We start from the raw sequence: 21989 nt of genomic DNA, 5'->3' as shown, positions 1-21989 counted from the left end.
ATATCAAGCCATCTCCTCAACTGCTGCTTAAGTCTCCCATGCCACAGCTGCAGCCTCAGTTACATTTGGCTAAGCTAGATACAGGACAGACAACAGCCGTATGAGCTGCAGCTTCAGTTGTAGTATGTTGCAGCTCATCAGATCAGCCACAGCTTGAAGGTTGTTAGTTTGTTAGAACCAGAGTTAGATAGTAGTTATGGTTAGGTTAAGTAGTTAGGAGTTATGGTTAAGAGATTGTATCATTTCTATAAATCATTGTAAATCTATCTGTAGAAGGTATGGAAAATTGAGATCAAACTTTCTTTACTTTGTACTTGTACCAGATCAGATGGTAAACAAAGCAAGGTATAAAATTGTGTTCAGTGTAGCATTATTGTTTGCTGTGAATAATGAATATATACATTACAAAATGAGCACATTTGCTCGCTTAGAAATGAAAATTGGTTCAGCACTCCTTGCAGCTTAAAGGTTATGTTCATCATTGCACTTGACATATCGTGGGTATACGGCTTCTTCTGTATTACAGGTTGACATGATTGTCCTGACTGATGGTAGTTACATTCTTGGTCTAGGTGATCTTGGGGTCCAGGGAACTGGAATACCCATTGGAAAACTTGATATGTATGTCGCTGCTGCTGGAATCAATCCACAGAGAGTATGCTCTACTCATCTCTCTTAATTATGTACAGTTTCATGTAGGCATAGCACAAACAGATGTACACCAAAATAAATTTGGTATACTAGTGTGTGTCAATGCATAAACACCTGTGCACACTGACAAGTAAATACACACATTTAGTACTGGGCTGACTCACAGATGCTTACCATGCTTGATATGGATCATAGCACATTGTTACTGCATGCATCACGCTTATTGAAGGTTACCTATGCTTGCTTATATGTTGGTTATGTTGTTATATTTTCATGCTTTGCAAAACATATTTCTATTGGCTATTTTCCATCAATGTGGATATTATATTGATGAAAGTGCATATATATGAGATAGAAGGTTAGATGCGTGGAGAACTGACAGTAATTTCTCGTCCACCTGACCTCAAAGATACTAGTAACTATGATATTTATTATCTTATATTATATATCCAGTTTTGGATTAACTATTTACCCTTTTCATTTTGCTTTCTTCTATACCAATCTAGCTGTGTTCATCTATGACAGATACTTCCAGTTATGCTTGATGTTGGTACCAACAATCAAAAGCTTCATGAACACCATCTTTCTATTGACTTTGTGCTGTTTATTTTATGTTCAGTGGTTCCTTTTCTTTATTTAATATTTTATTGTTTCTATTATTTCATACTTAATAGAAGTTTAAGGGCCGCATTTTTGGGACTGAATATATTCAATCAGATCTCTTCCACTTTAACATAATTGATTATTATCTCTCTTATAGACTGTAATAGGCCTTAAATACTGCATGCCTCTCTCTCTCTCTCTCTCTCTCTCTCTCTCTCTCTCTCTCTTCACACATGTAGAGAGTGAAGCTTTGAATAATCAGCTTAGGGTATGATGAGATATCACCCCTTATTTATACATGAAGATTAGGGTTTACAAACAAAGTCAATTACAAGATGATCCCTGAGGGTATCACAATGATTACAGACCCAAGCCTTTCGGCTAATAAAATACTAAGACTTTCGGTGATTATAATATGCCAACACTCCCCCTCAAGCTGGTGCGAAGATATCTCTCATGCCCAGCTTGCCTAATATGTCATGAAACGGTTTATTCCCAATTCCCTTGGTGAGAATGTCAGCAAGTTGTTCACCAGACTGAACAAAAGGAGTACAAATGGTACCACTAGTGAGTTTTTCCTTAATGAAGTGGCGATCAATCTCAACATGTTTTGTCCTGTCATGTTGAACGGGATTGTGAGCAATGTTGATGGCGGCCTTATTATCACAATATAACCGCATGGAGTCCGTCTGAGCAATACCTAGATCACTCAACAATAATTTGATCCATAAAAGTTCACACACACCTTGTGCCATAGCTCTAAACTCAGCTTCTGCACTTGACCTGGCAACCACATTTTGTTTCTTACTCCTCCAAGTAACTAGGTTGCCGCCGACAAATGTGCAATACCCTGACGTTGATCTCCGATCAGTTACTGACCCGGCCCAGTCAGCATCTGTATAGGCTTCTACACGAAGATGGTCATACTTTGAAAAATACAGACCCTTACCAGGAGCAGACTTCAGATACCTCAAGATTCTCATGACAGCCTCAAAGTGAATCTGATGAGGAGCATGCATAAACTGACTAACTACACTGACAGCAACAGCAATATCAGGACGGGAGTGAGATAGGTAAATGAGCTTACCCACTAATCGTTGATAGCTCCCCCTATCCACAACTTCTCCTCCTGCATCATCTCCCAATTTTTGATTGGGTTCCAGTGGGGTGGCACATGCCTTGCAGCCAAGCATCCCAGTTTCCTTCAACAGGTCAAGCACATATTTTCTCTGTGAGATAAATATCCCATCCTTAGAGCGAGCAACTTCAATTCCCAGAAAATACTTCAAGCTTCCCAAGTCTTTGATTTCAAATTCTTTGGCTAAGTATTTCTTCAACAGAGGTATTTCCTCACTATCATTGCCTGTAAGAACTATGTCATCTACATAAACAATAAGCGCTGTAGTCTGACCGCATGAGGAATGTTTCACAAACAATGTGTGATCTGCCTGACTTTGTTTGAAACCATATTTAAACATAGCCTGAGTGAATCTTTCAAACCAAGCCCTTGGAGATTGTTTGAGACCATATAATGACTTCCGAAGTTTGCATACTTTCCCTTCTGTTTGATGATCCTCAAAACCCGGAGGAATGTCCATATATACTTCTTCTTCGAGGTCACCATGGAGAAAAGCATTCTTGACATCAAACTGATAAAGCGGCCAATCTAGATTAGCTGCGAGAGAGAGAAGTACTCTGACTGAATTCATTTTAGCCACGGGTGCGAAGGTCTCCTGATAATCAATGCCATATGTCTGAGTAAACCCTTTTGCCACAAGTCTTGCCTTGTAACGCTCAATAGACCCATCTGCTTTGTGTTTTACAGTATATACCCATTTACAGCCCACAGGTCGTTTGCCCGTAGGTAACTCAGTCAATTCCCAAGTGCCATTCTTTCTAAGTGCTTTCATTTCCTCAATCATGGCGAGTTTCCACTCAGAGATAGCAAGAGCATCCTGAAAATGGTTAGGAATGCTAACAGAGGAAATATTGGACACAAACGCTCTATATGAGGATGACAAATGAGAGTATGATACAAACTGTGAGATAGGATGTTGAGTACAAGATCTCACACCCTTCCTTTTGGCAATAGGAACATCAAGATCAATGGACTCACGAGATTCAAAGTTACCTAGACTCTCATCAGAAGCAGGAGATGGCAGTGGAGTAGCAGAAACAGTCCCTTGTATCCAGTTAACTTGTTTTCTGTCGATGTCCCGGACATAAACATGCCCATCCTTATTCTTGGTGACAGTGGGTTCTATAGTTCCAGTAGAAGAGGGGGGGTGCAAGAATAACTGGTTCTACTATAGGAGGCACAGGACTCACTTCTACCAGAGGAGACACAGGACTCACTTCACACCAAGGCTCCCCCGGAAATGAGGACGGGGACACCGGAGAGGACAAGAAATAGGACTGGGATTCAAAGAAAGTGACATCCATGGACACAAACCACTTACGGGAGGAAGGGTGGTAACATTTATACCCCTTTTGAGTAGGAGAATAACCAAGGAAAACACACTTGAGGGAGCGAGGGTCCAACTTACCACGAGAGGGAGAGTGATTATGGACAAAACAGACACAACCAAATATTTTGGGAGGAATAGAAAACAAGGACTGAGAACCGAGGAGGACGTGAAGCGGAGCCTGTTTGTCCAAGACTTGGGTAGGGAGACGATTAATAAGATGGGCAGCGGTGAGAACAGCGTCGCCCCAATAGGATTGAGGCACGTTCATAAAAAAACACATGCACCGAGCCATGTCAAGAAGATGCCGATTCTTGCGTTCGGCCACCCCATTTTGTTGAGGGGTATTGGTGCAAGAGGTCTGATGGATAATGCCATGAGTAGAGAAATAGTTTCCTAACCCAGAATCTATGTATTCCCCGCCATTATCAGAACGAAAGATTTTGATAGTGGCCCCAAACTGAGTACAAATCATCTTATGAAAAGTGCGAAACACAGAGAAAACTTCACTCTTATCTTTCATGAGATACACCCAAGTAGCACGAGAAAAATCATCAATAAATGTAACAAACCAGCGATGACCTTTCACAGACAGAACACGAGAGGGACCCCAAACATCAGAATGTATTAATGAAAAAGGAACTAAGCTTTTATTCAAACTGGGAGCAAAAGAAGCTCTATGTTGTTTTCCAAGTTGACAAGACTCACAAAGAAAGTCAGACACATGATGATTTGCGAAACTAGAAGGAAATAAATGCTTAAGTAAATGAAATGAGGGATGCCCAAGACGCCGATGCCACAACCATACATCAGCGGGGGTAGTAGAAGACGCGGTGGAAGAATAAGCAAGTTTGTCCGGTTGATCTAGGAAGTAGAGACCATTTTCTGCACTACCACTGCCAATCGTCCTCCCCGTGACAAGGTCCTGAAAAAGACAATGATCAGGAAAAAACGTCACACAACAATTCAAATCCTGGGTAAGACGACTTAAGGATAACAGATTAACAGAAAACTTGGGAACATGGAGAACAGAAGATAGATGCATGGTGGGAGTGACTTGGACTAAACCTTTTCCAGAAATGGAAGAAACAGTTCCATCGGCAATCCTAACTTTGTCCTGACCTGAAGAGGGCTTATAGGCAGAAAAAAGATCAGGGGAGCCAGACATATGATCTGAGGCACCAGAATCAATAATCCAAGGCAAAGATGTATGACACAGGAAAGCACAAGGAACAGATGCTAAGTTACCTGAGCGGGCAAAGGACGAGGAAGCGGTACTGAGAGCAGTAGAAGATCGGCGGTCCAACAATTGGCGCAAAGCATCCTCCAACTCAGTATCAGAAGCTTGGGTAACAGAAGTGGAATTAGAATCAAGGGTATCCACGGCACTAGACTGATGAGCCCGGGAATAGGAACCACGTCCTCGAGAGTGGCCTGACCGACCTCCTCGAGAACCTGACCGATCACCTCGACCCCCAGATGGAGTCCCATGAAGCTTCCAACATGTCTCACGAGTATGCCGCGACTTCTTGCAATAATCACAGAATACAGACTCCTTAGCAGCAGACGGAGGAGGCAGGCTGAGGCCATCTCGAGGAGTAGACAGTAATGCGGAACGGTCAGTAGAGACAGGGGACATCATAGCTGACCGACGACTTTCCTCATTTTGTACATAGGCAAATGCCTCCTGTAGTGAAGGAAGGGTGTCCATACTCAGAACTCGACCCCTAACTGGATCATACTCCATATTTAGGCCGGCCAAAAATTTAAAGACCCGTTCCCGAGCAATGAACTTCTTGTACCCGACAGAATCAGTAGGGCAAACGGGCTTATAGTCTTCCAGGTGGTCAAGGCGTTTCCAGCCGTTGGTGAGGAAAGTGAAGTACTGAAGAACAGTCTGTTCCCCCTGAAGTGTGCTTTCAATAGAGCGACGCAACTCAAAGGCCTGTGAAAAATTTCCTTTGCGGGAATAGGTAACAGCCACAGCCTCCCAAATGTCCTGGGCAGTCTCCATAGATAAGTAGCCCTCACCAAGTTCTGGAACCATCGAATGGATAAGCCAACTCATAATCAAAGAGTTAGTAATCTCCCATTGGTCATAACCTGAGTCAGTGGTACTAGGTGCCTGTATCCTGCCATCAACATACCCCATCTTTCCTCTGCTTTTCAAAAACAAAGTCAAACTTTGAGACCATGCTAGGTAGTTCTGACCATTAAATAGAGAGGTGGTGATTTTCAGACTAGGGTTGGGATTCTCAGTCATGGTAGTAGGTAGAATGAGACTCTCACTCTTTGGTGTTTGAGACGAAGAGGACACACTAGTGGAATCTGTCATGGATACAATACAATACTACCAAACCCACAACAAACTAGTAGAAATTACAAACCCGGAAGGTGGTAGTGAGATAACAGGCACAATGACCACTATAAAGTCATAACAAAAAAATTAAGAAATGATGATTTTTTTTTTTATTTTTTTTATTTTTTTTTTATCTATATATATATTTTTTTATTTCATTTTAATTTATTTATTTATTTATTTATTTATTTATTTATTTTTTTTTTTTTGTAAATTGATTTATTTATACATGTCTTTATATATATATATAACTATATATCCTGATATATATAAACAGAGCCGGATATATATATATAGTTATAGATATATATATATATATATATATATTTATAGACCACAGTGATCAGAGGACGAACAGAGAACAGAGAAGACGAGCAGAGAAGACGAACAGAGAAGACGAGCGACGAAATGGCTGGAGGAGGTCGCCAAGCTGCTGTGCTGTCGGTCGAGTGACGATCGACAGAGGAGGTCGACGAGGAAGACGGCTGAGGAAGACGAGCTGAGGACGAACAGAGAGAGAGAGTTGACGGCCGACGATGGTGACGATGAGCTGGCGACGGGGACGATGAGCTAGCGATGGTCGATGATGGGCGACGATGGCGACAGAGAGAGAGAGAGCTGAGGAGATGAGGAGATTGACTGAGGAAGACGGTTGAGGAGATCGACGGAGGAAGAGCGACTGAGGAAGACGGCTAAGGCAGATCACCCAGGTAAGCTTCGAACCCTAGAGTATTGTTGGTGAATAGGTCTGCCAACGAGGGTGAGCCGAAACCCTATAGGTTTAGCTCTGATACCATGAAGCTTTGAATAATCAGCTTAGGGTATGATGAGATATCACCCCTTATTTATACATGAAGATTAGGGTTTACAAACAAAGTCAATTACAAGATGATCCCTGAGGGTATCACAATGATTACAGACCCAAGCCTTTCGGCTAATAAAATACTAAGACTTTCGGTGATTATAATATGCCAACAGAGAGGAGAAGTGAAGTTGCTTTGTGCTAATTAAAGTTTCATGCATCTCCTTCATTTGGTTGTCTGCTTTCTCAATATCTGTGATTATTTTGGCATCATTTACACATGTTTTAAGCAACATGCTTGTTCCCTTGTAAATATAATATTATCTACCTTATACAATAGAAGTGTTTTGCTGATGGAGATATACATGTTTATATCTGATCATTCTGAGAACTCCATAAAACTTAGAAAAATCTTCTCAGTGGAATATTCTTGTCAAATGAAGTTGCTGTGAGCCTGGACAAGTATTTGTTGTCATCTTTTGAGGGTACTACGCAAATGAACTTTGACAATTAGACTATAAAGCTTCATTGGTGCTGATTATGTAATATACGTAAATAAAATTACCCTGGTTGAGCAATGTACTTAAGACAAAGTGACTAGGATAGCATAGGATCGTTTTTGTTTATTAAGCAATAGAAAAATATGGATTGATCTAATGCATCCCAAAAATTACTCAAAATTTGATCGTCAGGCAACCTGTCCTAGGCCATATTTGACTGTCTTAGTGTGACTTTATATTAAAAATTATGATGTAGAAATGTTTAGTGACTTTGAAATGGGTTTTGGCAGTACTGCTAAAGTCCTTGCTGATGAAAGCAACAATACAAATTTTTTTGAAAAGATTATATAATCAAACTAATATAGAAGTGGATGTAGCACCTTGTATATTTTTCATTTCTCTTAACTTAAATTCAACTAGAAGACATTGAATCTTGATAGAATTAAGCACTTCATTTTGTGAGAGTGCTAATTGCAGATCCAGAGGTGCTTTCGAAAGATAATCATAATTAATACTTAGAATGAACTTTAAAATGGATAAAACTTCTAAGATTAATTATTTAATATTACTCTTTATGGTGTGAATTCAGATTTAGATTTAAACTTCTAAGAATCACCTCATTAGGTATGTACCTGCATATATATCTTTGTTTTTGGGATGACCTTACCTAGACAAACTAGAAACGAAAATACACTTAAAGTAGAAACCACGGAATTATGGAAACAATCTGATTGTACATAAGTATACATATAATGCCCAAGAGTGTCTAGTTATTACAACCAAATTATTATCATTCAAATGGAGTTGTATATTATTTATCAAAAAATAAAATAAAATAAATGGAGTTGTATAAAAAGGCTATACTTCCTTGTGTTGTAATATTGATTTCCATTTAAATTCCATCATCATGAAGGTTTCAAGCCTAATCTTTTCTTGTTTACAATTGTTTCTTGTCAATTATTTTCATATTTTTCTCATTTTGTAAGAAAGACATCATGAACCTCTCAGATTTGAAAATAGTGACTATTTACTTATATGAAGTAGGATTTCCCTTGTTAAATTTCATTACTAACACCTTGGGTTGGACTTCCAACAATTTTAAACATTGAAGTTCATTCATGCTTATCCATTCTTAACATTCATTTATGCTGAATATACTCTATTTCGTTCTCCATATTTTCTAGTCTTTAAGCAGAGTAAGTAGACTACATAACTGGTTGTAAACCCATTTTTTCCAACAAACTTCATGAGGATTTATTTTTCACTTGATTTTACTTTGATAGATTTGGGACTTCAGCACCCTCGGTTGGAAGGAAAGGAGTATCTATCAATTGTTGATGAATTTATGGAGGCAATTCACGCCCGTCGGCCCAAGGCTATTGTGCAGGTTTAATTCTTTCAGAAATATGACATCTTGTTTGATGTGTAACCAATATCATACTGATTACTTGATGCTTGGCGAATATTATCTGTTTGTGGATTTTCAAATGCAGTGGGCTTTTGAAAGACTGCAACGGTATCAAAAAAGGTTCTGCATGTTCAATGATGACATGCAGGTGAATACTTGGTGTTGTATTCTGCTATTCTCCATGGAAATAGTAAAGAATATAATAAGACAAAGTACTTAAAGATTGTTAAGGGTGACTCTATTATAATGACATTTTTGTCGCTTGTCATCATGTTGTATAGGGAACTGCTGGTGTTGGACTGGCAGGACTGCTTGGAACCGTAAGGGCACAAGGTCGACCATTGACTGACTTTGTGAACCAAAAGATAGTTGTAGTTGGAGCTAGAAGGTACTGATGAAGTTTAACCGTAATGGCTGTACTCCTGGTTAAGTGTTACTTCTTTATGGTTTAAGGTGGTTGGTAAATCGGCTGTGAGTTGCATCTTCTTATTCTTTTTTCTGTCTTTCAGTGCAGGGCTTGGTGTTTTTAACATGGCTGCACAGACTGTTTCAAGAATGGCAAGAGCTGAAGCAAGTCCTCAGTTTTTCCTACTTGATGAAGATGTGTGGTTCTACAGATATTACTTGCTCTCTAACTTTTTTGTTCTTAATGTCAATTACTGTATTAGCCTTTATTGTGTGTTACTGGGTATTTATCTTCTAATAAAATGTGGACAACATATGTTTGAACATATTTGTAAAGGAGATTTTTTGAATTTTTTTTAGTGTTATCAACTGAATTTCACCTTTTTTTCAAAGTAGCGATAGTCAATTACTTATCTGCATGTAACTGAATGAACGGTGGGAATGAATCTGCATTGGATTGAGAAGAAAAACTCATAATATGGCAATCTGAACTTTGTCGTTTCATTTACATTTTCAGAGAATGATCCATTTGACTTTTGGTTCATCTTTTTTTGAGAAGTACTGGTTTAAATGCAGGGTCTCATTACAACGGAAAGGAAGGGTGCTGGTCCAGCAGCTGCACCATTTGCTAAAGCCCCTGGGGAGATCAAGGGTTTGGGCCTTAGGGAGGGAGCAAATCTCGTTGAAGTGGTAAATCTTACTGGAGTGTTTTTTGGCAGCTTATTTAAGTTGATGCAAGGCTGATATAGATTGATATTGTGTGGAAAAGAAACCTTTGGTTGTTTAGCTTGCTTTTTGGGTACATGCAATTGTCTCAAGGATGTTTGCTGTTATCTTTCAGAACATTGTGTATGCTTTCATAATTTATAAAAACTAATTGCGGGGAATGGATTTTGTTTAGGTTAAAAGAGTGAAGCCTCATGTGCTTCTTGGTTTGTCTGGAGTTGGAGGTATCTTCAATGAGCAGGTGGGCAGCCCCCTAGGTTTGTTTTGCCCTTCATTACTTTCAAATGAAGCATAATGAACCAGTGAAGTTTGCTTAGTTTTATTTGGAAAGGCATGTTGGTTCTGTACTATTTATTTGGTTAGTTGTTGATAAATGGTATTAGTTGGGGAAAATACATTAACATTCCCCCTCCGGAACTCCTTTGCTTTGCAAGTTTGTTTGTTCTTGTTTCCTAGATGTAGGCAATACCTTTTAGAGATAGTCTTCATTAACCCTTTTATCATTTTACTTTTTCCCAACTTTTGCTAAATAATCAAATTCTTACAAAAAACGTACAATTATTTATTACTAGGATAAAGGAGCATACCTTATCAAGATGTCATTTGGTTGTATCACTATTAGTTAAATCCACTTGGCTCAACTCAACAAAGACCTAATTTCAACCTCTTGGAATTGACTACATGAATATTTTCCCAAAATGCTCTCTGTAGAGCAATACCTGTAACACCCCAATTTTCATACCCAAATGATAATACAATAATCATGGCTCTTCAAGGTAAATCTGAAAATAAATCTCCACACTTGCATTACATGATACAAATAGTCTTCATGCGATAACACATTCGCTTCAAATCAAATAACTTAAACAAATAAATACCCTCATGGGTTCACAAGTTCCCAAGGCTTAGGCCCGGTTACACAAATCGGTTATTCAAACCACACAAATATAGCCCTTGGCTTACAAAACAGAGTCACGCAAAATGAGAGCATTGTGCTTCCAACACACACACTTTCACGCCCTTAGTTGGGCGGAATCACCACGTCCTTTCTTGCACAAAAATCCCGTAGGGTGAGCTCAGTAGGAGATCCTTAACAAAATATATACATTTTATACAAGTCTCAAGATGATGAATGCACATGCCATACTATGTTCTTTTAAAAGTAAGACGCATCTACATCTTTTGAAAATCATCATGCTCAATGATGTCATGCAACTCCAACTGTTCAAAACTAACCAATTTAACTCAAGTGGCAGTATATACAACTTTGGTAATCCCTAGGTCGGTGCATGCAAGTAGACTATGCAAGTACTACCAATTGTCATTTTTACCGGTATTAACCAGAAGGCTTGACACCTATCCGCGCGACTTTCTGGTCTTTCACCAAGAACACTCAGGCCAACTTAATCAATTTCATCTACACCTCTTATCAAGACTTACCACCGTATTTACCCCAAAACCATTTCATGAAAATCCGTTTCCCAACATTTTTTTCTCAATGCAAGGTTTTCAAATCAACGTTCAAAGCTCAACATAATCAAATGAATTGGTATGCCCTTGAAATGAGTAAATGCAATACAACATTTCTTCTATTCTCAATATTTCCACACAATAATTCCATTGTGAACAAATCTCCCATTTCTCTTTTCAAAACAATAATATCACCAGATGAATATAAACTTTGATTTCCAATTCCCCCAAGGAACAACACATTTCCCACATTTTGAGCATTCTCTATAAATTAGCCATTTCAAGACTAAACAACATTTTGAATAACAATTTCCAAAATGAACAACAATTCTCATATTTTACAAACTTCATCATTTATATATATAAATAAACAATTTTCAAAACATCCATTTATTTTGACCCCCAAAATAAATATGTCAACATTATCCAAGGATTTTCAACATCTTTCAAGAACCCATATTTCTAGGTTTTCTCACCAAAACCACTCATCTCCATAATATTTAGAAGGATCTCACCAAAATCATCTTTCTACAATCAATATAATTCAGGCCCTCAATTTTCATTTTAAAAGGAAAAGAAAGTAAACCCACTTTCAAAATTACTCTTCTTCTTGAATCAACAATCAATTTTCAAAACTAGTCAAAAGATGATTTTGAAAATCGTCTAGATCTTGCAAAAACATATATATAACTCAAAGGAAATCCCTACCTCAAGTTTGAAGAAGAATAGAGTTGAAATCCCAAAATCAATGATACTTACACTCGATCTCCACCGCACATAACATAGCCCTCACCTAGATAACCAACTTTGATGAAGAACTTGGATCTAAATTCCAATGGATTTGGAGGAATCAAAGATCTTGTGAGGTTTTTGGTCGGAAATGTAGAGAGAAGGAAGAGGAAATGTTTTTAGAGAGAGAGGTATACAGAAGTGATATAACTTCAGCCCAAAGAGAGGAAAAAGAAAGAAAATTCGGATTTCACCTACTCCCGCACCTGTCTTTTTAGCAGTGTGCTTCATCCCCTCCCTTGTTTCCCGCACGTGCGGCCTCACCTCCCGCACGTGCGGTCCTAGTCCTCAGCCCGGAATTCTATCGGTTCAACTCCCAACACTCCAACCCGACCGAGCGGACAAGCAACTTCGAATGCATTTTGCATTTTTGTTTTGGGGGCGCTGCCCCTCAACCCTGCCAGGGCACTGCCCTTGGACCCGCCAAGGGGCGCTGCCCCCTGGACCCCCGCAAGTTGACCGGGCAGCTCGACCCCCAACATACTTAGCGAAGTGGCAAAACTGGGATCGCTACAATACCTCAATTAAATCCATGGCAATTACATTCTTTCTTACTGCATCAACCCTCGTTCTTTTTAATTATCCTTGTGTTTAACAACACTTTGTTTACTCTACTTTTATGGGTGTTTTTTCCTCAATTTACTAATCCTTTCATGTACAATTTTGGCTTTTTTCATAATTAAATTGCCATTACTGTATAGATCTCATTCTAAAATACCTATTACTTGATAAGTAACTATGGCTGGCTATGTTTGAAATAGGGGTGAGCAGCGGATATACCGATCCGCCAAAACCAACCGAACCGAACCGATCCGCCGCATTTTGGATGGATACGTGATGACGAGCGGACGGTTGCGGATTGATTTTCTCCAATCCACCAATCTAGCAGACGGATGGCGGATCTGAGATTCTTTTGGCCGCAACCGAACCGCCAAATCGCGAACACCCCTAGTAATTTATAAGACTTTGTGTTTTCAGTTTGTTTAAATATTCTGTTTGTATTTTCAATTAAAAAAGAGTTTAAATATTCTGTTGAAAAAAAGTTTTCAACTTGAATATCTTTTTTGAATTGAAAAAATTAAATGTATTATTTATCTATATTTTTTGGTTTTTAAATCTATCTCTAAAAATAATAAATAGAAAATATGATATATGCTGGTTGGTTTTTGTTTTCAAAAATAGATGTAGATGTAACAATACAGAGACATACAATTTCTACTACTGCTCTGTTCATGGTTTTGATGGTTTGAATTGTTTTTATATTTTAAGAACCACAGATTGTAATACTTTATGTGAATGAGGCATGCTGTGATTGTAGTATGTGGATGAAGCATGCAATGATTGTGATGTTCTAAAATTTTAAATTTTCTTGCTTTGGATGAGACATGCAGTAATTGTAATATTTTTTTAAGTCATTAAGTATAATACTTTTTTTTTTTTTGAGGAAGTGCATAAGTTGAATTATGTTAAAAGTTATAAAATTTCAAACTGCCAAACCGATTCGCATCCACCCGCCAAACCGCCAATCCGCTCAATCCACATCCGCCGGATTGGCGGACGGATGTGGATTGATTTTCTTCAATCCGCCAATCTGGCGGACGGATGGCGGATTGGAGGTTTCTTGGCCGCAACCGACCCGCGCCCACCCCTAGTTTGAAAAACCATTCTCTACTTAGTGTCTAGCTGCAAGGCACTAAGCACAACAATGGCAAAGTGTATACTCTTTTTGAGCTTGGTAAAGCTATGTCTTCTTTGATAAATCAAGTGCTTTAGGCCATGCGAGAGTCAGATTCCCCTAAACCTGCCATTTTTGCGATGTCAAATCCAACGATGAATGGTTTGGCTTTCAAGCCCTCTAAACTATCTGTATTTTATTTGTGGAATGCACTATTTCTCTATTGAACATTGTCTTTCCATGTTAACTGGAACAGCTGAATGCACCGCTGTTGATGCTTTCAATCATGCTGGAGAAAATATAGTTTTTGCAAGCGGGAGCCCTTTCAAAAATATTGACCTTGGTATGGTTTCTTTATATTGGTGCTAATTGTTGTGGAGTCTTTTTGCACAGTATCAATAAATTAATTGGTCTCACTCTGCTCTCTCATTATGTAGCCAATGCAACCAACAATTCTATAGTTTCTATATACCTGTCTTACTCAGTGTGTTGTCCAATTACTCTGACCTTTGCCAATCATATACTTGTTGTCAGGGAATGGAAAAGTGGGTCATGTAAAGCAAGCAAATAACATGTATCTGTTTCCTAGGTTAGTGCAAATGTTCACGTCACTGATATATTGTGCTTAGTTTTTTTTGACTACTATCGTAAACCTTTTTGACTTGATTCAGGATTGGGATGGGAGCTCTTCTCTCAGGTGCTCATTTGATTTCAGATGGAATGTCGCAAGCAGTCTGAATGGTATAATTACACAATTTGACCACTTCGTTCTTTGTTCTAACATAACCTTTTATGGATTAGTGTTGTGCTCATCCATTCTTATTGGATTAACTGTGCCCTCATTAAATAAGGTGGCACTTGTTACTATCATCATGTGTGTTTCTATATCCATAGTGTTGTAAGTGAATCATGTGAAGTAAAGAATAAAGTAAGACCATATGTTCGTTTGGTGTGTCGGGTCTAAAAGAGTCCTTTTGAGTGCTATAAAAAGAGTGTTGGGGCTAGAGGTGCATCCATCTCTTGCCAGACTTGTATTCTGTAATTATTGGTTTATACTTTCTTATTTATTGTTGATTAAATTATATAGTTATTGGTTCAATTTTTGATAGAGGAGGAATGTTTGCATGGTATTGAACCTAGTATCAGCTAACTTTTGCTAATATATTTTTTCTCTGTAGCCTTGCTTCACATATTACAGAGGAAGAGATTCAGAGTGCTATTTTGTATCCTCCTATGAGAAGGTATTGTTGTTCTTAGCTCCATTGGAACATTAAAATTTTCATATATATTTGTAAGTCAGGTGGAAACTAGCTCACTAGGAAGCACAGATCACATTTTCATACATATTTGGAAATCAATTGGACACCGGCTCATTAGGAAGCATGGATACTGATACTGATACTGATACGGATACGGATACGGATACAAACAAGGACACGGAATGTGACAATTTCAAAAAAATCAAAATACAGACACAGTCACACGACGAGGATAAGACAAAAAAATATAATTGTTTTATATATTTTTGTTTTCTATGTACGTAAATATTACATTCACAAACAACTAAAATTAATGAAAACCAACACTAATTTAACATGTATATAAATAAATAAAAAATACTAAATGTAAATTATCTAGAGACTAGATATATTTTTGCATTAGGCTTTAGAAGCCAATTTCTCAATTTTGCACTTGCGGTTAGATCTGTATTGCGTTGTCGATAGTTTGATATGAGTTCTTTATCTATAATTTAAAATTCAACTCCCATGTTTCCAACTTCCAAGCATTATAATATAACCCCCAAAATTAGCTTTAAAAACTAAATTAAGACCCTGGGTGTCCCTGTTGTGTCCCCTGAAAAAATTATTATAAAAATGAACATGTCATGTGACATATCCCATATGTGTCCCCACCATGTCCATGTCCTTGTCCCGTACATAGCTAACATGGTTATTGCACCTATTTTGATGTGTCAGTGCTTCATAGCTAGCTCATGTACTTGTATTTTCTTCTAGTGGGTAAGGTTTAACCTATTACCTTAAGTGTGCACACCTAATAGTAGCACGGAAAGTCGTTCTCTTGTCAATAGGTTTTGGATACAGCTTGTTAAAGCACGATCAATAATCACTAATCAGGTTAGTTTGCATTATGCAAAGACTACATACCCACTGATATTGGATCTAACTCTGACCTTGTGGATTGTGTGAACCTCAAAGGCTTTTCAAATTGTTTTGACTGTATGGCTAATATTACAATCAAGTTTCCTTTTCTCTTTATTTAAAGTATCCATAATTAACAAATCTGACCTGATTTCATGGGTCGGATGATTGGATCTACTCATCAATATATCCCTAAATTGGATCTACTCATCATATATCCCTAAGCAGGTCTTGTAAAATTTGCAAAGAAAATATTTCTCAATTTGGGGACATCCTATGAATGAATTAGTAAAATAAAGGTAAAAGTAACCTCTACTAATTTGTTTTTGCTATGACCTACTTATGACTGCAATATTCGAGATATAACAGCAGAGGTTGGAGCTGCTGTTGTTCGAGCAATAGTTGTCAAAGAACTGGACGCAGAGAGCTCAGGTAGATGTCAAAGTATGGATAGTTCTCAACTTTTTTACATGAAAAATCCATCTCATTTTTATAAAAATAGCCATGACATGACACGCAAAAGCACATCTGGACGAGAAAAAGAAGCTTTAATATTTGACAATGAAAGCAACCTCACATTTAACCTTAAAATGAACCAATTCAAAAATACTATTCTCAACTCACTAAGCAAGTTACTTATTCAATTATTCTCATTGTTAATCAGGAACGGTGCTAGGCTATAGAGTATGGGGTTAATTGACCCCATCTGCCAAGTTTGAAAATTTGCTTAAAAATATATTTTAAATATTTATTTTGTCTATTTGCACCTGTTAGGTTTTTAATCTTGGCAATCCGGTTTGACAAAACTCCTTTCAGTTGTACTTTTATTCATTCTTTTATTTCAGTGAGGCTATGAGTAATTAGATATGAATCCAACTTGAATTGTGCCTTGCAGAGAAGTTTGTGATGTAACGCCCTCAAAATAATAACATTAACCCATCAAAATAGACATGCATTTATATATAAAAGCTCCACTTTTTCTATTCATCAGAGTTTCATTACCAAAAGTATTACATGTTAACAACAAAAGCAAATGCCCTAAAGGCTTACAGCTTTCCAAGTTAACACTTGGTTAAATCAAAAGAGTGCTAACTCATTTACACATAAAGCCCTTGGCTTGAATATACATGTAATACATCAAAAGAAATAAGACAACAAAAGTAAGCCCGCCTCTAGCCTCCCAAGCTATGTCCTTGGAGGTGGCATGCTACCTGTACCTGAAAATGATATTCCCATATAGGGTGAGCCACAGCCCCGTAGAAATATACTAAACCAAATATGGACCATGACTAAAAGATTAGCAGTTGATAGATGGCCAACACTGATACCTTCCCTTATCACACTTTACGGTTTCATGACGTACAAGTCCATATCACAATTCATTTTCCAATTCCTTTAAACTCTCAATTTACAACCATGGCTCAGAACCTGGCCAAACAACTCACATGAGGCAATAACTCATATCAAGCACTTTCCCATTTCGAAATAGATATGCATACTAGCTATATCACACATCAACAGATAAGCATACAAGCTATATCATCAATTCCATAGATATGCATAAGAACACTATCACACTTCTAATGACAAGTATATGAGCTCTGTCAACACATTAATAGATAAGCATATGAGCTCTATCTATGGAATCCATCCCCTATCTCCTCCCAACAACATCCGGTTTAGAGGTCCATCCCCTATCTTCTCCTAAACCGTGGAGTACATCCCCTATCTCCTCCAACACAACACAATGCATATAAACAATAATTATACACATCATCACACAACACATAAATTTAATGTATTCTTTCAACAGTCATACTCAATGACATATTCCAGTGATTAGTTCCCGTTTGCCTAATCATCATGCATTGTCTACAACAATCAAGACTATCCTCCACCGATAGCCCAAAGCAGTTATTTCTATACAGAAAATAAATGCAACAATGGATATATAATCAACATTTCAACTAGGTGAGTGATAAATGATCCAACTACACCCTTTAACCCCTTCCCTTTCCAATTTCCACATTTTCAAATCAATCCCTCATTTCCAACAATTAATTATACAAATTAATCAATCAATGTAATTAGGGCATTTTCCATAATTAACATTACAACCCTTAGGTTCCATTTTCATTAATGTTTCAACATTAATTGCACTTTTCCATGCCAAACATGCATTTAGGTTTTATATAAATAAGAACCCCAATTTTTGTAAAATTACACAAAGGCCCAAACTCTCTCGAAATTACCCAACAACCCCCAACATATCAAAATGCAAAAAATTTAAAGACAAAGCTCATAGTAAGGAGTAGGTTATCCCTACCTCGAAGTTAGAGCTCGGATGGAGAAGAGACCAAAACCAAAATGCTCCAAAGCCCAAGATTTTTGGATCAAAACGACGCCCTCGACGATCAACACGACTTTTACAAAGGCCGAAGAGAAGGAGGACACTCTAACTAGATCAAACCCTAGAGAGAAGGGAGTTTCTAGAGAGAGAGGCTCTCAAAAATGGTTTTTAGAAAAAGTAGGAGAGAGAAAGGAAAACAAAAAGTGATTTAAAATCACCCAGCGGATAACTCATATACGTATGACCCGCTCGAGCGGAGAACACAACGCTCGAGCGCCAAGAACAAAAATCTGAACACGCTCGAGCGCAATAAGGCCCGCTCGAGCGCCAAGACACAAGAATAAAGCACTTCCGCTCGAGCGCGAAAACCAGTCCGCTCGAGCGTAGATTTCCTCCTCCCAGAACTTATACCCAGAAGGTACTACCCGCTCGAGCGCCACCAAACCCGCTCGAGCGTAAAAATCACATCTGCAGAAGTTTTGCAGGAACACAAAATACTGGAGGTGTGCAATCCTCGAGCGCAAGAAGACTCGCTCGAGCGGATCGCCTAAAAACTGAACAACAAGGAATTGAAACTAAGGCCTAACCAACCTGTAACAACCTTGCCCAAAACATCCTAAAACTCAATCAAGTGGAATTAAAGGACGGCAACAAGATAGATACCACTACCAACTTTTCGGAACCGAGTCCGAAATACAACAGAACAGTGAAGGGACAACCGGGATCGCTATATGTGATGTTTATTCTTTCATGTTTGCCACTTCGCTGACTATGACGGGGATCGAGCTACCCGGTAAGCTCGCGGGGGTCTAGGGTGCAACGCCACTGCGGGGTTGAGGGGCTACGCCCCCAAAGCAAAATGCAAAAGTGCATTCAAAGTTGCCTGTCCGCTCGAGCGGCAGTTTGTACGCTCGAGCGGAGAATCCTTGGTTCCAGAAGTTTGATCACCTGCAAAAATATTGGGAGATGTTTTTTCCCGCTCAAGCGGAATTTCCTGCACTCAAGCGGCCATTCCGGCGCTCGAGCGGAGATTGCGGAACAGATTGCGGAACAGATTGCTATAAATATGTGATTCAGTCAGATTTTAGGGTTACGCTTCCAGATCTTCTTCTTAGTTATTAGGGTCTATATCTGGGGCTATTTTGCTAGTTTTCTTTGACGTTTGATTGAGTATTCAACTCATGGTTTAAGAAGAATACATCAAAGGATTGTTTGTTTATTCAATACAAAAGAGTGTTCTTCTTCGGTGGATTCTGGGGAATTCGAGCCTGAAGTTTTGGTGAATTCTAGAGTGACTCATCGTCGTGATTCGACATCAGTGTTATGGATTCAACATTGGGCAAGACAATTCCGAGGTGAAAACGGGGCTGGAAGAGGCACATAGGGGTTGGTTCAATTTGGGCGTGGATTCGCTAGGTAATTGAGAGTATACCTGTGTAATTCCTTTATGTCTTTTTAGTGGATTGTTTTGTGACTTTTGCCCGTGGTTTTTTTTATCACAATTGGAGGCGCTCCAATTAGGATTTTTTCATGTTAAATCGTTGTATTGATTTGTTTTGATTGTTTGATTGGGATGGTTATTTAATGCTTAAAATTGGTACATAATCACAAATCAAAATCAATATCTAGGGGATTTCTAGATTTTTCAGCACTGATTACTTTGTTGGTTGCACCAATACATTTGTTTGTTGCAAACCCCAAAGGATTGGCTTGGTGGCAAGGCCTTGGATTGGAGGGATTCAAGAATCAAAACCTCTTGAATAATGCTATATGAACCAATTGGTATACTAATTAGTATACTAACAGATGATGTGTCATAATTTTAGAGGCTTTAGGTCTTTATAATTTATATAATAGGTGGGGTCGTAATTTTTAAATGACAATGTCATAATTATGTTGGTACATTAATTAGTATACCAATTGGTGCGTATAGCACCACCGAAACCTCTTAGGTGCTAACAATTTCTTGGAGCTTGGTGCACTTGCGGGAAACTCCTTGCCAAGCGCTTGTGCACTCCTGGGGATTAGTTGGATTTTGATCCGAACACCCCAATGCCAATAAAATAAAATACATTTGTTTGTTGCACCCATAGGTCGCATCACATACATTGGCATGAGTCAATTGACGCCCCTAAAATTTGAAAAATCACCAAAAAAAATTATATATATATATCATATATGGATAATATTGACCCTATTAACTTATAAAAAAACGACCTTATTGCACTTAGCATAGAGTATCATACCTTTAAATTTTTTTTAGGTCATCTCTATATTTGTTCAAGTCCCAAAGATGACTAGATTTCTCTCAGTACAAAAAGGAATTCAATGAGTCCACTCCACCAATCACCAAATATCCTTCAAATTTCTCCAACCAAAGTAAGGAAATTCATTGAGAGGAACTATAGAAATTTTTGTAATTACATTTTTTGTAACAAAAAGAATAGTATGAATGCACTAAAATTTATAGAGAAAACAAATGTTTTATATAATATTGATAAGAGTGAAAAAATTTCCTTATAGAATTTGTAGAACTTAATCATTGATTCCTGGAGCCGCCACTGTTGCTAATAATCTATGGCTTTTCTCATTTTGGATGCAGGAGGAGACGGTACGCAACATGTGGTTTCTAGCTTACAGCCCTCTTGTTCATGAGAAGTAAAGTTCTGATCATCTCTCTCTCTCTCTCTCTCCCTTTGTGCGCACACGCGCAAAGGATATTTTTCTGCAGACACTGTCCCAACGTTCTGTTGCCATTCAAATATTCATGATGTAACTATAGTTTTGAAGCCTAGAGTAGTAATATGGGTGAAAGAACACAGAACTGGAGAGAGAAGGCTTGTAGAAGTTGAAAAATAATGCCACTGCAGTTTTGATTAAGTCCTTTTGTATAAATCTGCTTATTGAAGTAATGAACAACATCATGTAAGCTTTCTCTTTTTTAGCTTTTGTCAAAAACTTATTGATGTTTCATGCATGCTCCTTTTTTTCAGTCTACTTTAATTTGGTATTTCAACCTAAATTTTAATCATACCTTAAAATAATGTTAAGTCCTTTTGTATAAATCTCCATTTTTATTCTTTTAATCATTTTTTTTAAAAACTGTTAGATGTATCTAACTTAGATGTAGTTGAAACATAAAAATATTCACAAATATTTTATTTTTAGGTGTATCCAAAAATATTTATAAAAAATTGATTAAAATATAAAAAAGATTTTTTATAGACAACAAAATATGAAATATAAAAAACTAAAAATTTTAAAAACTATATTTGAAAAATCAAAATCAAACAGAGTGCTCGTTTGGGAACTTGGTTATTTTAGTAGCTTTTGACTATTTTATGAGATGAAAAAAATGTGTGTTTGGGATAATTTGTGGGTTTTTTTGTAGTTGAATATATGGTGAAAGAAAAAAAATGATTTATTGATGTGTAGGATATAATATTTTGTCTAATTTGTTATTTTATTTTATTTATTTTATTTTTATTTTTTGTCTTTACTGACTATTTTAACTAAAACCAAACATCCAGAAAAACATGTTTGGTTGTGATCTTAAAACTAATATATTAATAGTTTTGCCTATTGGGTTGGTGTGGTGATAGCGGGATGGTAGTGGAGTGGTGGAGG

The 21989-nt window shown here is 37.8% G+C and overlaps 3 protein-coding genes across 6 annotated transcripts in view; 2 read left to right on the top strand and 1 right to left on the bottom strand.

Annotated features, from left to right (window-relative positions):
• The window catches only part of LOC114294174 (putative disease resistance RPP13-like protein 1), a 141232-nt gene extending 140583 nt beyond the window's left edge, over nucleotides 1-649 (top strand). For 3 of the 4 annotated variants that reach the window (XM_082906520.1, XM_082906510.1, XM_082906494.1), the window contains one exon: nucleotides 527-649. The gene's annotated coding sequence lies outside the window, so the exon portion shown is untranslated. The remainder of the gene's footprint in view (nucleotides 1-526) is intronic. The other variant, XM_082906498.1, reaches the window with a different exon arrangement.
• The window catches only part of LOC114282822 (putative E3 ubiquitin-protein ligase HIP1), a 230783-nt gene that overhangs the window by 85030 nt on the left and 123764 nt on the right, over nucleotides 1-21989 (bottom strand). The gene's annotated exons all lie outside the window — the stretch shown is intronic.
• Nucleotides 527-21378, top strand: LOC114294175 (NAD-dependent malic enzyme 59 kDa isoform, mitochondrial-like). Its single transcript, XM_082906798.1, has 12 exons — nucleotides 527-655; nucleotides 8664-8767; nucleotides 8853-8936; nucleotides 9070-9176; nucleotides 9298-9391; nucleotides 9770-9883; nucleotides 10095-10176; nucleotides 14110-14196; nucleotides 14291-14442; nucleotides 14525-14594; nucleotides 15032-15094; nucleotides 20965-21378. The coding sequence occupies exons 2-9, from the start codon at nucleotides 8726-8728 to the stop codon at nucleotides 14422-14424; spliced, it is 744 nt and encodes a 247-aa protein (XP_082762924.1). The 5' UTR covers nucleotides 527-655; nucleotides 8664-8725; the 3' UTR covers nucleotides 14425-14442; nucleotides 14525-14594; nucleotides 15032-15094; nucleotides 20965-21378.

Source organism: Camellia sinensis, chromosome 2 (genome assembly GCF_055761805.1).
Source record: "Camellia sinensis isolate YWXY chromosome 2, ASM5576180v1, whole genome shotgun sequence".
NCBI classification, from domain to species: Eukaryota; Viridiplantae; Streptophyta; class Magnoliopsida; order Ericales; family Theaceae; genus Camellia; species Camellia sinensis.
Note: the sequence above shows the minus strand (reverse complement) of the source record. Positions and strands in the feature narration are given on the sequence as shown.